Here is an 18004-nt window from a genome sequence, read left to right as displayed (position 1 = left end):
AGAAGTACAGTTCGTCCTTCGGTCAGCCATTCTGGATGGTCACCTTGTTCTATTAGGCATTCCATCTGCTTAGCCATTCTAGTGTGAAGTGATGTCAATTTCTTCAACCAGTAGGCTTGAATCATGTCATGGCCAGGTGCTGCCCAGTTCTTCATACGCTGTACTCTGCACTTGATGTCCTCTTTGCTGATGGTGAGTCCTTGCTGAGCCGCAGTGTGTTGATGGCTCTCTTTAAATCTCTTCAGCCAATTTGCAGTGGTGTTATAGTAGTCACTTTCTCCCAGATGTCCTTCCAGAACTTTGAAGTGCTAGATTGGGAGGCTCAGACATTGGCCTCTGCAGTTCACCTTTGAACTGAGAATACACTTTAGATGGATTATTGATGAACAGTTTGTTCATTCTCTTGTTATCCCGCTCTTTGGTGTACCGCTTCAGTCGTGCCGAGAGTGCTACTAGCTGCTGTTTGGCAGATTCTAGAGCTTCTATTGTGGCTTCCCTTTTTGGACGCTCCAAACTGTGGTTAGATCTCTCACTGAGTTTACTAACTTTCTTGCACAAGTCCTTGATCTTATTTTGTAGCCTCAGCTGCCACAATGGAATGGCTTGAAGCCTTGTTGGCAGTGGCTTAATATCCATCTCCTCCAAGATGATGGTTGCTGTACTGTAGATTAAGGCATTAGTCTCACTGATTGATTCAGTTGAGATCGACTTCAGTGCCAACTTAATGTCTTTTAACAGCTTCTTAGGTATGGCTTTGCTAACTCTTCGTAGTGGTACCCTGCTTCCATAATCATTAGCAGCTGACATCTTGTTGATGATATTTTCCGCAAGCTCTCTCACCCTTGGGTCAAGGTCCAAGTGCATGTCATCTTCAACCTGTGAGTCAACACATGATCGTGTATGCGTGACAGTATATATATATTTTTTCTATAAGTAGTATATATACTAGTTAAAGAAAATTGTATAGCATATATATATATATGCTATACAATTTTCTATAACTAGTATATATACTACTTATAGAAAATTGTTGTACTCATCTGTACTTGTAGTTGTACTTTCATGACCTGCCTTGTCAATCATTGGGCTGCATCGGAGCAGCCTGGTTATTGGCAATATAGGTCATGAAATGGACAGTAGCTTCAAGGATAATTATAACGATTTTCTACAAAGAAAAAATGAAAGCCTTTGGGGTTGAAAGCGGACTTCAAGACCAAAAGAAACAATGAAAGAATTAATTGTTGGTAATCTAACCGAGTCATTATTAGTATGATTTTGATGACACTTTTCGGTTCATCACTTGCTAATTTGTGTTGGTGAAGATCAAATAATGTCAAAGTCGCGGTCAAATTAATGTCGTATGTATACTAAGACTAATACAATGTATGCATTGTAAGCGAAAAATGACGTATTGACCGTCATAGAAACCCACAGTAATTATCTAATGCAAACACCCCTGGCAAAAACATTAAAATTTTATATACATATTTTACCTATGAAAATTCAGTAATAAAATTGTATATTAACTTTAGTAACTATTCGTAGTTACCTACAGTAGCTTTTGTGTAGTTGGTGTTTTTTGTTCTACTTATTATGATGATCCTAACGTGATCTTCCTTTAACGTCGTTATCCGTCTTAGGACCCATGGCTAATGAATTGAGTTATCCATCGTAGGACCCATGGCTACCGAATTGAAGTTGTATATGTAATTATATAGCTATATATCTATAACAAATCAAAGTTCATAGTAGATATTATATTAAATGCCAAAATGTGCAAAATAAATTTTCACTTTGTTTTCACTATTTTCCATTTTGCTCACACATAATCAAGCTTTTATGAAGCACAGAGACTGCTGAATTGAGGGATAGAGCAAGCGTCATATCTCTTTCAGCCATTGTGGGAGGGATTTTGGCTGCTCTTACCATTCTATCGCTCTCACTATAGACTGTATACCCTTTTTGCGATTGAATACGCCAAATTATTAGTTAATACTGTGCATGTATGGATTACGGTGGATTATCTATGGATTACGATGCCCCTCTTATTAGATTTCACTCTATGATTGTAATATCTGAAACACAATGCTTTTTGTCCTCGCCGCTGTACTAAGGCAAATTTGTTTTTCGCCATACGATAACAATAAAAGATTTTCTCAATTTTAAACTTCGAATGTTAGTGTACTGATTACGACAAAATCTTTATATGCGATTTGCCGAAATACCTCCTACAATGCCTGAAAGAGATATACGTTGCTCGCTATCTCAGTTCATCGTTATCCGTTATAATTAATAGTGAAGCAAATTAAAAAGCAGACACATTTTTAAATTTCAGTTGAAAGTTTCAAGTTTACTAAAATACATGCTAAAACTCTTTTTAAGTATATGTTTAGACAGCTAAATTCATTTAAGTTAGATCCAACTTCTATTTTATACTTCTGTTTCGAAAGTAAGAACTCCCCTCGGTATATACCGCATGCAGTACATGGTAATGTTACAATTTCTTGCAGATCATAACCACAAAATACGCTAAAGTTGACTTAGGTTACTATAGTTAATAAGGTTAACATTTTGTTTTGTTACTATTTAAAGTCGATGATTTTTACCAGAAGGTGTTTGCAACGCGTAAAGGTTTTGCTCGGCTAAAAATGGTTAGGGAGCTATTATCGACTAGTTCAGCAGCGCAGAAGAAGAGTTCAGGCCAGCAAATGCTGTGGAAGGTATAGAACTGCTAGAAGATGATGAAATGGTTTTATACGAAAGCAACCATCAGAATGCAACCTGTTGAGCAAACAAAGCCAATAATTTTGTTTCAAAAATGTTAAATTTTGTTTCTGCATGTATGATAATGATGGTTTTTTATGTCACCTGTTCTTGAATATCATATATCTTTGTAGCATTAAATAAATTATTTTAGTTATAATAACTTATAAATTTGCAGTCTTATAGCATATTATTTGATAGCATGATTGCAGTAATCTGAACTCAGCTTACAAAGAATCGACGCTTTTAACTCCTGTTCCATTGCACATAAACAGCCAGTTATTGCGGCAAATTGGAGCAAATATTTGGATGAGTGCAATTTGTATGCAACCTTGTTAAGTCTATATATATATTTCTCAAAGACTGTTTTATGTTGTATGTCTGTCTGCATTCCGGCTATAGCTATTATTAGAACAGCTGAGCTGAACAACAATGCAGACCCAAAGTCATGGCTTACCGTCATTAGAAGTCTAGCCTTATTAACTAGATTAGTAGAATTTTCCATTGGCAATATGCCAGGCTACTAGCTTTGTTATGTGTGGTTGTGGAGAAATTATGTTACGCATAACTCATCCGAATTCACACACAACATCAGTGTTGAATTTGCTTGTATAGTTATAAAATGAAAATACCTCTTCAAATTTTAAATAAAATAAAAAATTCTAACACTTCAACAAACTCCAACGCAGGCTATAAGATCATCCACGGTTAGTTAGAAGCAATGGATATCAACTGATAGAAACATGTGTCATCTTCTTCGTGCATAGTCATTAGACTTTATATAACTTGTACTTGCATCTTCTTCGTGCATAGTTATTAGACTTTATATAACTTGTTCTATGACAAGTTAGATGTATTAAAATTTTCATTTCAAGATTTTAATAGCTATAGCTAGACACAGAATCACACACTAACTTTGAGATGAACTAAACATAAGTATAAGATATATATCTTGTACATGTGTATATTATAGATATAAGATATATTCCTACTTCTACATTATAATATATTTAGGATATAATGTACATCTCATATATAAATTTTATATCTTAAACATATCTATTATAGATATATGATGTTATATTATATCTATTATAGATATAAAGTATTTATCATATGTATATCTTACATCTCTTAAAAACATTGTAAACAAAATTTATATGTAGCGTTTCGAGTTCAAACATTGCTAATTTTTGAATCATTTTTATTATCCTTTAGTCAATTTTCAATCTCCCTTTATTGTTAAGTAGATATTATAATTAGTCATCAATTTGTCACTGTTTATATATAGTTATATTTTTTGAAAAGATTCTGTAGTTCAAAGTCTTCATTAATATTCAATTATCACCTAATCATTTTTTCAGACTAGTTCTAGTAAAAATTTAATTACAAAAGAGTTCCATATTCAATTGAAGTTTTTATTCTAAAGTCATCTGGTAAATATACTAAGTCTGAAAAGTTGACAAGATTCAGTGCCTCCAAATAAAGAACCTGCAATGATTTTTTACAGGAACGAGAAGAAAGACTTAGAAAAGACAGGGAGAGAAAAGCCACTGCTAGAGCTTTAGAGACTGAGCAGCAAAGAAATGAACGCTTAGCAAAAAATAGAGAAAGTGCGGCACGACGTAGAGCATCATTGTCTGATCAGGAACTTCAACTTAGACGAGCAAAAGACCGAGAGAGGATTACAGCAACCAGATCCCAAGAGACTGATGAGCAACGTGAGCAAAGACTGGCACGTGACCGAGAGAGGATTACAGCAACCAGATCCCAAGAGACTGATGAGCAACGGGAGCAAAGACGGGCACGTAACCGAGAGAGAATAGCAGCAAAGAGATCTCAAGAGACTGAGGAGCAACGGGAGCAAAGACGGGCATGTGACCGAGAGAGGATGGCAGCAAAAAGATCCCTAGAGACTGAGGAGCAACGTGAGGAAAGACTGGCACGTGACCGAGAGAGAATAGCAGCAAAGAGATCCCTAGAGACTGATGAGCAACGGGAGCAAAGACTGGCATGTGACCGAGAGAGGATGGCAGCAAAAAGATCCCCAGAGACTGAGGAGCAGCGTGAGCAAATACTGGCATGTGACCGAGAGAGAATTACAGCAACAAGATCCCTAGAGACTGATGAGCAACGGGAGGAAAGACTGTCACATGACCGAGAGAGGATTACAGCAAAAAGATCCCTAGAGACTTATGGGCAACGGGAGCAAATACTGGCCCGTGTCCGAGAGAGGATTACAGCAAAAAGATCCCGAGAGACTGAGCAGCAACGGGAGCAAATACTGGCACGTGACTAATAGAGAATTGCAGCAACAAGATCCCAAGTGACTTATGAGCCATGAGCAACGTGATCATAGATGGGCAAGTGAGCGAAATAGGGTTACAGCAAAAAAATCTCTAGAAACTAAGAAGCAACGTGAGCAAAGACTGACACGTGTGCTAGAGATAATTATAGCAAAAAATCCTAGAAACTGAAGAACGGCGTGAGAAAAGACAGGCACGTTAGCTGGAGAAGATTACAGCAAAAAAACCCAAGAAACTGAGGAGCAACGTGAGCAAAGGCTGGCACATGAGTGAGATAAGATTTAAGCAGTAAGATTTTTACAGGACATACAGAAATAAATGAACATCTTCCTTCAAAATTTTGTACATGTAAAAAAGTTCAACTATAGAATTCAGGTATTCATCTAGGATGTTATTCATTATCCAGTTCTATGTTATTATAAAGCTTGGAAAGTTTTTAGCTTTAATTCTGACATAGCTAACCAGCTTCCACCAACAGCTGAGGTATAGAATGTTATAAAATACACATAGTTTAATATTTTTCGCACATAAAATTTTATTTGTTTCTCCCTAAACTATAGCACAACTTTCAATAAACTCTTCAGAATTCCCATAGTCTAAAAATTAATTATAATCTCCAGCTGTAACGATTTAAATTCTTTTATCTGAGTGTCTTTAAATTTGGAAGACAAGTTATAGTATAGAAAAGCACGAGATCCACGCTACAGATTTATGATTAGCATGAGTTTGTTGTGATAGACACCTAAAAAGGAGGACAATGTTACAGCTAAAATCTCCTGTTTTCTCAATACTTAGTTCTGAGGCTGCCATTCGCTCATAGCTTATGGTGAAGGATTACAGCTTATGAGAATCATTCACCTCATAAACAATAGGTGAATGATTCTTATATTTTGGCTTACAACTAGTCTATGTTTATATAACTCTCAGCATTTGTCTGTTGGTCTGTCTTCCGATCATGTGTCCAGTTATAGCCATTAAAATCTAGGAACGAAAAATCTGCTGTGCATTGGATTTTAACTTGGAACTACCAGTTCTGCAGACAGGCATGCTATCCATTACACCACGCTGTTCTTGTCACGCCATCAAATCAATTGTACACATACTTATTACATCTGCCAATTTTTCATGGTCTTGCGCTTGAGCTAGCGTTAAATATGAAACCATACCAGAAGAAAAATATGTGCTCATATGTGACAAAAAATGCTTACACTGGCATGGCCAAAAAGATTATTGTAAAAAGTAGAGCTATAGTAAGCACTGCGGCCGGTACAGTATGAATTACACAAAAATATCCACAGTACTTTAAAATAAACACGGTACACGAAAATGAGCATACACCTTCATTTGAATGTTGGAATTATGAATGTTGTCCATGTGGATAAAAATAAATTTTTTGGCAAAATCTTCTATCACCGTTATGCCGGGCATTTTAATCATATAGAAAATCAAGCATTTGTCTTTTTGTCGTGTGTATGTCCATTGAGTATCGATTAGTTAAAGGTTGACTTGCAACAAAATTCACATTACAGTTATTTAGTATCAAAAGATTCACAATGTCTTACTCTGTTGCGTAAGAGTCTTACTCGGTCAACGCAAGAGTTTGCGCATTTTCAAATTTCGCAAACGGCCGCAGGCAAAACCTTCCCGAAATGCACTGTACAGGTAAAGGTCACCATTATAGGAACGGCATGGCGAGCGAACATTTTATTTGATTACGCAATTATGTTTACGATATTATTAACGATGTGGCTTTTATGTGAAAATTAAACCATAACTGCCACCATCCTGAGTACAAGTTTTTCAAATAGCAAATCAACTATGCTGATCACTATGGTCACACTATTTTTCATATTTATTGCCTCAAAAAAAAATTCCAAACAATTTTGAGATTAATTTGCATTTTGTCCCCAAAACGATGTCATTTAGAACGTGTTGCTATTTAGCGGATATCGTTAATTTAGTGGCGTAACCTAGCTTACAATTGGCCAATTAACAACGCTAGCTTATAATAAAATCGCAGTTTTTTGAGCTTTATTTTCTCGGCATCCAGCCCGTAAAACATCCGGTAACAATCTACAAGCAGTGTTGCATATCCTATCTACCTTTTAGGAAAGACTGAGAGTATAATACAGGCTGGAAATAAAAAAAGAATAGGTTTTAAGACATCCGTTTCGATAAAATCATTTCCCCGCTTTTTCTTATCTGCCGTGTCATTGGTCAACCATCTTTTAAATAGTCCTGGAACACAATTATATCTCGGTAAAGTTTCCATTGAAGGCATTACCTGTGTCTTACGTTATCTGCTGCTTATGCAACCTACGGTAATACAACTGCGCCAAGCAGTGTCGAAGTTTAGCGTAAAAGCAAGTTCCGCTCAACTTGCTACAACTCGCGAACATATTCCTTTCTCATCCCTACGCTGCGAGTACTCGGTTGAGAAAATAATAAATGACACTTCTTCATTGAGAATACATCGCGCATCATCCTAATTGTTGATTACGAGTGGTATATAGTCGACTTTGAGTGATATATTGTTGACTTATAGTGGCGTTTTGTTGATTGAGTGGTGTATTGTTGACTTCGAGTGGTCTATTGTCAACTTACAGTGGTGCATTCTGTATTGTCGACTTGAGAGAGGTGTTTTGCTGACTTGGATTAGTATATTGTTGATTTGAGAGTGGTATATTGTTAACTTGAGAGTGGTTTATTGTGGAATTTGAGTAGTATATTGCCGATTTAAGAGTGATGTATTGTGGACTTGAGTAGTATATAGTTGAGTAGTATATTTTGTACTCATCTCGCTACCGGCCTGAGGTAAGTAGTTGTATATTGGAGTTTTATTGTAAATTGATGAAACAACTACCATCTGCATATAAACCTCCTATTTGGCTTGCATTTATTATTTTATTACAAAATATTTGTGTTAGTATCAAGGTATCATTGATGAAAATTTTTTACCACTATTTCCAGAATAAGATGAGCAGAAGATGCGCAGCTGCCAACTGTGAAGCTACAGACCATCTGAAGGTGTGGCCTGCGAGTTCTTCTCTTCAAATTCAATGGACTCACTTTGCCTCGACCAAAGTTAAGAACTTCAAATGGACAAGTAACAGTCGTCTGGGCTTTAGGCATTTCTCTACAGACTCATTCACCAACTATAATCAATATCTTACGATGCCTGGTGTCATGTGAGTATATTATTATACATGATAAAATGTTATCAGAGATAAAAGTTGTTTTCTCTGTACTGAAGATCTTGTACCACATCAGAACCAAGAGTTGCATATCTTTGTTCAAACGCACGCATAAGTGTTTTTTTATTCCTCAGTGCATAATATTATCATAGTAATTCAACCAATTTAACTGTTCTTGTAATAGGTAGCTAGCAAACTCAAACTGATCGCAATGAGAAAAATCCAGCTGACTAAGTCAGAGCCAAATCTTTTCTGTAGAATTATCATGAATAAAAACCATATAAAAGATCCATGAGTTAATAGAGTCTAGCTGCATCAATAGCAATATTGTCAAATCAGCAGCCTGCATTAAGGTTAGAAGGCACCCTTGGAGAGACACCCATCTATATATAGTGTTACAAACTTACAAATGTTATATTCTAGTGTAGTTTTTTGAGACAAATCCAATGGTATACTTGGTTTGTTTACCAGACAAACGGTTCTCAATTTATGAATCAGAATGTGGTTTTGAAGTCATGTTTTTCATGCAAAATATCTGGATGAAAATCTAAGTGTACCCACTTTAAAAGTGGTTGTTATAGTGCCAAACAGTGTATATCATGTCAATATGGGAGCAGAATTTTCAATTACAATTTTTATTCAGGTAAAAAGAGGCAAAAAGTCATATACATGTATGCAAAATCAGGTTGGAGTTTGGATCGTAGGTTGGACCCCGTACACAAAGAAGAAAAATTCTGAGACCATAAAAACATCAGTTAGGTTTCAAGGATTAGCCATACAAAATTTCAAGTCAATATCATTAAAATTGGCAAAATGAAAGCGTTTTAAAGATTAAAAACACTGACAAAAAGCAAATAGGGCCTAATGAGAAAACTTTGCCTAAAGTTTGGGAATAGAAAACGGATGATTTCTTTACAGTTATGGGCATATGGGTTGTCTCATACCCTTTTAAAACCCTCCACTTGAATATGTATTATTAAAACCCTCCACTTGAATATGTATTATCATTCGGTGCAGCTGACTTTCTGTTTGCCTTCCTATAGCAGCAATTATCACAGGTTCAGCCGCCTTGCTTCTACGTACCACCCAGCAGCGATCAATATCTCGGGCATATTGTCTCTGGAAGTGGCCAACATTCAGTCCAAGTTATAAGTGTTTTAAAGTGGTTTGACATACTTTTTAGTGGTAGCAATGGAAAGAGCACACTTGAATTATATAGGAAACATGTTTTTCTTGAAAATAATTTTTTTGAAAAAAAAACTATTTTGAGGGTGCCTTCTAACCATTAACATGGTCTACATTTCTGTGGTTGTTCACCATCGCATCATATATATATAGACAGACTGCTTACAAAATTTAAATAAAATACAATCGTTTGAAAATATTTTAGGCTCACATTCAAGGATGATGCTGTACCAATCATTCAACTTCCATTTGGCGCATCAATACCATCACTAAGAAAGCAACATTGCCTACTAAAAGAGAGAGCAGGAGAGAGGAGAGCACTTGCTCTCGAGTAGGTCACCTCAACCTGAGTTCAGAAGTATAACAACTGTCTATCTCTGCTGTGCTAATGTTGTTACTTTTTACTGCATGATTATTTTATCCCTCATACCCATGTATGAACCATTCTGTCTATAAACCTTATGTCATGTCTGCATGTGCCCAACTTAGTCAAGACAGCTGCCTCCACTTTGTCAATTTAAGGCTGGTTCACACTATTTCGGCGTTGATACCACAATTTTTCGGCAATCGTCAATAATAACCATGTTCACACTATCACAAACCATTCTGCGTTTGCATCAGCAAATACTGCGTGACATATTTTTTAATTTTTGTGAAGAAACCTCTTTTTTCGCATGCGGGAATCAAAAATTAGTCCCGCAGCAACTATCATAAACGATTATGAATAGCTCACGCTATTCACGGCCCTGAATTACCATCGTTGAAATGGTTCACATTTGAAAAGCAGTCGTCGATCTTGGCGAAGCATCGGGGAAGTTTTACAGCTGCTAACTTTCCCGACCTGTCCGCGATGCTTCGTCGATGACATAAATTCACGGTTCACATAATCGACGACCAACGTTGAGATATGGCGATATAATGTGAACCAGCCTTTAATTAGGGATTTGCATGTTTGCCAGGCTCAAGATCGGATCAGGAACATACGGCATAGATAACTTTGTTTGCAGATGCATGTGTTAAACTCTTTCTATCCATGCAAGCTGAACTCTTTCTATCACAGCAGTGAAGGTAAATTATTATAGTCTGAATCTATAATTATGACTGTTTAATGACTCACTATCACAGTCATTACAAAAAATTCATATAGAAGTATCTCAGGGGAAGGGGGTAAATTACACTCATGTGACAAGGTGACATAATACAAAGTTCTCACAAAAGCTTATGCACTTGTTTCATCATTTTCAATCAGTTTTATACATGTCTTTGCATTAAAATTTTCAAGGATCCCACTACGACCACGCCTAACCACACGACCACCACCTCCAAAGAGAAAGAAGCAGCCAGACAATCAGTCGGCAGTCGCAGTAAGCACGATGACAGAATCTGTTTCAAGTGTCACCAAGAGCGTTTCAACTTTTGGATTGATCAAGTATCGCTCATCATCGACGCAGTATAACAGGTGAGTTAGTAATATTGTAATAATTAAATGTTTGCATTTCATCTTTGGCTATCTTTTGGTTTCACTGACAACATATGTCCGCTGACCTCTCATAAAATGACTTCTGACCAAATTTTGTTTCCAAATATTTCCAGTAAAGACATTGACAAAATAGATAGAAGGGGGGGGGCAGCTCAGCATCTCACTGATACCAACAGCTCAGAAAAAAAGTCTGATATTGATACAACGGAAGCAGCACAGCATTGTCATGGTAGCAGTTGCCTAGATGGAAAATCTGGTGGCAATACAACAGAGGTTTGTGGGGTTATCCAAACTAAAAATTTTCAAACAAAGCAAGCAAACAAACCAGCCATGTACAATCCATATGGCGTTAGTTTGCTTCAACCACACGAAGTTTGTTGCTTTTGTTTTGATTTTTGATATTATGATCATCAATATGTGATCAGGCTGCCAACCCATGGCCACCCATTAGTAATGCTTTGGTGCCTCATCAAACCCCCATGTGTAAACACTTTCTTCTATTACTAGGTTGTAACAGCTAATATGGTAGAACATGTGGATGATGATGCTGTGGGTGATATAGAAGGTAGTGTTCTGAAGGATATAGATTATGGAGGAGACGATTTCCTTGAATACATGGATGAGTTAGAAGATGATCTGCCAGTAGATGATATGGAAGATTCTGACTGGGAGCCAGACAGTGACTACGAGGATGATGATGCAGAAAAGGAAAACTACCAAGTCTATAAACAGGCGTAAGTTCATAGTGTATGTGTACTATTCTGCCCATGTCTGGCAAAACACTGTATCTCAAAAATTTTCAATTTTCACTTTTTTACATATTTCACATCTAAATAGTGTTCCCTATCTTGTCCTAAAATATTTTGGCTCAAAAATCATTCATTAGGGTAGTTTCAACCCTGGTGAAACAATGCATCACTGTTGCGTCAAGACGTTATGTCTGACAAAACAATGCATCTTAATGCATCTTAATCTTATGATTGTGTTAACTGCTTTCAGTTAGAACTATCATGTTAGGGACTGATGAGATTACCCGTGCTGGTTCTATACAAGACTCCAGACACCAATCCTAGTGATGAAGAGATTTTTAGGTGTCAATTTGAAGCTTGTTAGAAACACACAATACTAATATTTAATGTTTTCCTCTACTATGTCAGTTGGTAAATGTGACTCGAGTAGTCAACTACACAGCTTCATGAACATGGCAAATTCAAATATATCTGTAAACAACAAACGATCTTTGAGTGATACAGCCCAAAGTGGTGTCTCTTCCGCTGATGGTAAGTTTACTCAAATTACACTGCGAGGGTTTTTCTTACTATTATTTAAAGTCTACCATACGTACAATTAAGTTGAATCTTCTTTACTTCAGCTGATTATATGTTGGTTTGTGTTACAGCAGTCGATTCTCAAGATGCAAATTCAACGAAGAAAATCCGTTCCGAGCAAGACAAATATGAACGAAACATCCGAAAATACCCACTCCGACCTCCCTGTGCTTGTAAAGACAAATGTGGTGAAAAACTAAATCAGCGGCGCCGCATTGCAGTGTGGATGGAATTTTGGAAAAAATGCTACAATGACCGAAAAGGAGTGTTGTGGAGCTTGCTAGATCGTCAACCTACAAAAGGTTCAGGTACCTCCAGATCTTGGTATGTGAAGTACAACCTAATAGCCGACGATGGAAGTAAAGTCCAAGTTTGCAAAGCTTTTTTCTTAGCTACTTTCGGTTATCCTACATCCAGCTCTATCATACAAGAGCTCCTAAAATCAGATCCATACCTGTTGGCCCCAACACCCGACAAGCGAGGCAAGACCACTCCTCATCATGCTTTGACTGATAGCGATGTTGAGCGCATAAAATCGCATATACGGTCATACAATCCTTGCATATCGCACTACCGTCGATCACATGCACCAAATAGGTTGTATCTGCCTAATGAACTAACAGAGAAAGAAATGCATTCAAATTTCATTCAACGCTATCCACGCAACCAATGTTCGTACGAAACATATTGCCGACATATACGAAAGCTCAACATCTCATTTGTGAAATTAGGAGAGGAGCAATGTGAGTTGTGCCTGGAATTGGATGTTGGGATACATGACACTGACGAGAGCTCCGGTATCTGTAGAACTGACTGTAGCTTGTGCGAGAGAAAAACCAAACATAAAGCAGAATACACACTGGCCAGGAGTGAATACGAAAATGAGAGTAGTAAATTAAAGGAAGGCAAAATTGTTCGAAGCATTGACTTACAAAAGGTCATAATGCTGCCAAGATTGCCCGGTGTTAAAACGGTTTGCTTCACAAAACGCATCATTGCTTTCAATGAAACGTTTGCACCAGTAAAAGCATATTTGTCGAGAGCCAAAAACATTTGTGTTGTCTGGCATGAAGGTCTGGCTGGACGAAGATGTGAAGAGATAACATCTATGTACATGAAAGCACTGGAAGTCGATCGAGATTATGATGATATTGTTTATTTTATGGACAATTGTGCTGCGCAGAACAAAAATTGGAACTTAATAACTGCGATGGTAAGTCTCATGAATTCTGGAAAGATGCAGGCTGACACAGTCACCTTCAAGTACCTTGAGGCTGGGCACACCTTCATGTCAGCAGACACAGTGCATGCTGGTGTAGAAAGAGAAATGAAGGCAATGAAAAATTTATACGACTTTAATGACTTCATAGAGTGTGCGAGCAGGGTTTCGAAAACATCAGTGCTGGTTCCTGTCAATGAAGATTTTCGTCGCTTTGTTGGAGGACAAAGTCAAGCAAAGCTAAGTAAAGATCGCCCCCGCCTAGCTGAATGCAGAGTGATTCAGTTTCGAAAGAACAGGTCATCAGTTTGGCTCAAGAAATCGCACGATCAATCGCAGTTTCAAGAGTTGGATTTCTTGAAAAAAAAGCACAGTCTAACTGACGAACCACTAATGATGAGAGAGAGGCCAAGGGGCATTACTGCTGAGAAGAAAACTGACATTGTTGCGAAACTCTGCCCACTGATGCCAACAAATAGACATATATTTTGGTCCAACCTTAATGCTTCAGATGTACCCGATCTTATCTCACAGGATGACTAATTGCTGACACACCGTGATCTACATGCATTAGATGATTGTTGAAAACATAGTTTAAAAAAGTGCACAACGTGGCATGACAAACTGTAGATTATGTACCACATTGTATGACAAACTGCAGAACTAGAATTGCAAGTTATTTTTTGTGTTTTATTATTATTTTTATTACAAGTTATTTCATGTTACATCGCAATTGTTGAAAATAAATAGTTGTACATCAATTTGGTCTGTAGTAAGCTGTATCAAACCATTAAATGTAAATATAGAGTGTTGTGTCAGTTATGTTCATCATCTAATAAATAGCTAATTGTCTGGAGAAACACTGCATCGGAGTGATGCGTTGTTATGTCAGACAATGGGGATAAGGTACAGCAATTAGTGTTTGTCGGGCAAAACACTTTATCATAATTTTTTTGCAAAAAAAGAGTTTGAACAAAATTTTAAGAATGCTCAGTGAGTAGAGTGCACTTTTCTGGATAGAATGGTATATAACTTTACTAGGCTCGAGCAACCGTAGGCCGTGGCTGATGCTAAACACGTTTTGCTCATTTACCGAAAGTTTGCAATTTATGAGATACAGTGTTTTGTCAGACATGGGCAGTATTGTGCATTTGGTTCACCCTATCATTGGCATCTGTGCCTCGGTTTAGGCGGGATAATTTAAGTGTTTTTCAGCTATGCTACAGATGCATAACCATCAGTTATTACTTTTATAATTACAGACAGGGATCATGGTACAATGAACCCAGATACTTGGTAGATCACAAGCCACTTCTAGAGGCACTCAAGTACTGTCATCTTCAAAACCTGACTTACCGAATGCGATGTTGAGTGTGATACTGCCTGTGTACGAGAGATTGTCAGACGAGAGATTGTTGGAGCGGTGTGCAAAGGTTCGTACGCAGAATGCGAATGAGTGTTTGAATGGGGAAATCTGGCGACGTTGCCCGAAGACCCGGTGGCATGGTAAGCGTGCGGTGACAGTGAGTGCGACGATGGCCCTGATGGTCTTCACTAGTGGTAGGACTGAAGTATTCAAGGTACTGAAGTATTTTGGTTTGCTTGTAGGTGAGAAGTCGTTGCTGCATGCAAAAGCCAAAGGTGAGCACAGATTGAAGACAAAGAATCGGAAATCAGTGAGGTTTACTTTCTTTCGCAGTTGCTTGGTCTCATACTCTTGCATATGCAGGCAGGTAGTGGCTTTCTTTCATCTCGTCTCAAACTTGGGTATGCCCAAAATATTAATGACCTGTAAGCGCACAATCTTTTTTGTTCATTAATTAGTTTGTTAATCCGTTCTAGGGTTAGGTTTGGGCCCACAGCATCTGGTCTTTGTGGTACTGTAATGATAGGAACAAAGCTTAACCTCAATTGTGAATCAGGCTAATCATCAATGGTGAATTAAAGTGGTTGACCAGGGCTTTATAAAAAACATAGTCCACGCATGCTAGGTTGAGATTATGGGTGATTTTCAACCCGTCATGCTGGCTGTAGGTTAACTTTCGCAATAAGATATCTATAATATTCTTGTAAGAAGTTAGTACATAGAGCTGCATAATAACTTGCTTGAAAGATTAAAAACATTATAGGATGAGGAAGGGATTTGCTAAACAGCAGACATGTCATGTGACAAATCTCATTATGCAGTGCAAGTCAAAACTCACCATGGTATGTACAGTAGTTGTGCCACATGTTTCTTAAGGGGGCATACATCATAAGTTCAGCAATGTTTGGGCATGATGTAATGCAGGAAATCTCTGGCCCTCCACTTCTTTGCGTGTCCCATATAGGATGATTCCTGCAGCAGATATTCATGTCTTCTTTAGGCCAAGCCTGGCATCTCCCACAGCCACACCATTCCTCAACAGGTCTTTGTACATAAACCTGGTAAGGAAGCGAATGTTTTAGTGACAAGAGGTTGAATACAAAGCGGCTTATCTTTACATACATGTACAACTGAGTCTCAAAGTGAAAAATTTGGGGAAGCTAAGTCAAGAATATTAAACTCAATAAATTTATTGACAATACGACATGATGATGAACAAGCCGATATATTCATTTGTATGTATGTGTATAATCCAACAAAATCTAATAAAATGAATGATATAATTGCTTTGTACTTTATAACAAATATCGCATTTTTTCATCAATTATTTTCGATAAATTAAAAATAAATGAAATAAAAATAATATTACTCACGTTCACAACCTCGTTATCTTCCATCCTAACAAGAGGTTCAGCCACAAAACCATGCATACCTTCATCCATGGGTACTTGGATTCCTGCCATTGAGAGCGTTATCTGTATAAAGCAATTTCCGAGCGATTCGAAAAGAATTTATGAAAAATTAGGTAAACTTGACCTTGACCTTTGGAGATTTGACATCTGTAACGTCGATTCTCATTGGTAAGCTCGAAGAGCTATTTGTTTCTCAGTCGACTAAACATCTCCAACTTCCGTCTATAAAAAGCTAGGTTACGTCACATGTTTACGGGCGGGGCTTGAAGTGTCGTTTTCGACACCGATATTGAATCGCTGTAAAAAGCCTTCAAAAACAAAAATGACTTTGAAAACTAGTCGACCAATTTTTATTTTGATTACAAAATCGGAATCAGCATGTCTGATTTACATATGAAAAAAAACACTGATCGTGGCAGTTATGCTTTAAACTGCGCCGAGCACCGCAAGTGTTTTGCTGCGCGATATTACCGCCGGTGCTTTGCTATGTATATGGGAACCAGGCTTTAGGATTGTGCTAGCCTGGTTTTCGGAGCTAACACAATTCCTGCGGGCGGTCACATTACCTTGTTATGTTTTGGAAAACACGACTCGCTGTTATCGTGTCATTAGCTCATTCAGTCAGTAGTCTCCGCAATTCACAATAGCAAACCGTGAATTTCTACAATGTAAGGGTAACACTTGACTAAAAAATGGGATTCATGAAAACTAAAACATTTCAAATTATCTACTTTCACTGATTTTAAAATTGGTAGGTGTCGTAGTATATGCTTAAAGTTAAATATAATTTAGCTAAAATCATCTGAACAATGGCCTTTTTTTCCTAGTTTTCGATTAATATTTTGCCACCCCTAATATAAAATGACAAAATCTTTCATCGTTGTCACATTGTTTTACCTGGCCAATCTGATGGAACAGCAGGCAAAGCTGTGGAGTGTAGTTTTCATACTCAAAATCTAAATATAAAACCGAATTTGGGCTATTTTACGATTGCGACTATTAATATCATGAATGCTTGTGAATGGCAACTGACTGATCATAACTGTGACAATATTGGGCAACTTTATTTATTTGACAACAAAATGAAACCAACAGATCAGTGAAATAACCAATATTGTTCATAATAATTGTAAATTTACAAGGGGTTTTATTCAGCATATTCGTTTGTTCGGGTGCCGTGTTCGGGTTCATTCCAAGAGAGCTCGATCATTAAGCCCCGCCCACATGATGCCCGTCGCCTATCGTTGTGGGGCTGTATATCATTGGTCTAGGCGATGCATAATTCAATTTTTTTAAAGCTAGAGGCATAGCTAAAACAGATACAGTGCACCCTCAGTATACAATTTTGATTCTTTCCACAGCTTGCATCGTATAGTTAAAATTAGTTTGTAGGGGTATAAAAACTGTGGGCCTAGTAAGTATATAATGTAAACATTCCCTGGTAAAAATCGTCACAATGTCATATAAGTGCAGTACATATTGAAGATTAGTAACAAAATGCATGTAATATGTTAACCTGAGTAACTATAGTTACTTGCAGTAACATTATTGTATTTAGTGCTTTAGTAGTTATTATCTGCAATAAAATGTAACATTACAATGTACTGTAAGGAGTTTTTACCTTTAAGACATATATACGTATAACATAAATGTTGAATTCATGTCAAATAGGTTTAGCTTACTAAGCACACACGCTTAAAGGTTGACTCGCAACAAAATTCACATTACAGTTATTTGGTATCACTAGAAAT

The 18004-nt window shown here is 37.3% G+C and overlaps 1 protein-coding gene and 1 long non-coding RNA gene across 2 annotated transcripts in view; both read left to right on the top strand.

The window, feature by feature from the left end:
• LOC137397365 (uncharacterized) overlaps positions 1 to 5663 on the top strand; it is a 39129-nt gene extending 33466 nt beyond the window's left edge. The window contains exon 17 of the mRNA XM_068083654.1: positions 4274 to 5663. Within this exon, the coding sequence (XP_067939755.1) occupies positions 4274 to 5062 (789 nt within the window). The 3' untranslated portion in view covers positions 5063 to 5663. The remainder of the gene's footprint in view (positions 1 to 4273) is intronic.
• A 9378-nt stretch (positions 5664 to 15041) lies between these two features.
• LOC137397040 (uncharacterized) lies at positions 15042 to 15949 on the top strand. Its single transcript, XR_010978705.1, has 3 exons — positions 15042 to 15151; positions 15605 to 15683; positions 15842 to 15949. It is a non-coding gene; the product is annotated as an uncharacterized lncRNA (long non-coding RNA).
• The last annotated feature ends 2055 nt before the right edge of the window (positions 15950 to 18004 follow it).

This window comes from Watersipora subatra, chromosome 5 (assembly GCF_963576615.1).
Source record: "Watersipora subatra chromosome 5, tzWatSuba1.1, whole genome shotgun sequence".
NCBI classification, from domain to species: Eukaryota; Metazoa; Bryozoa; class Gymnolaemata; order Cheilostomatida; family Watersiporidae; genus Watersipora; species Watersipora subatra.
Note: the sequence above shows the minus strand (reverse complement) of the source record. Positions and strands in the feature narration are given on the sequence as shown.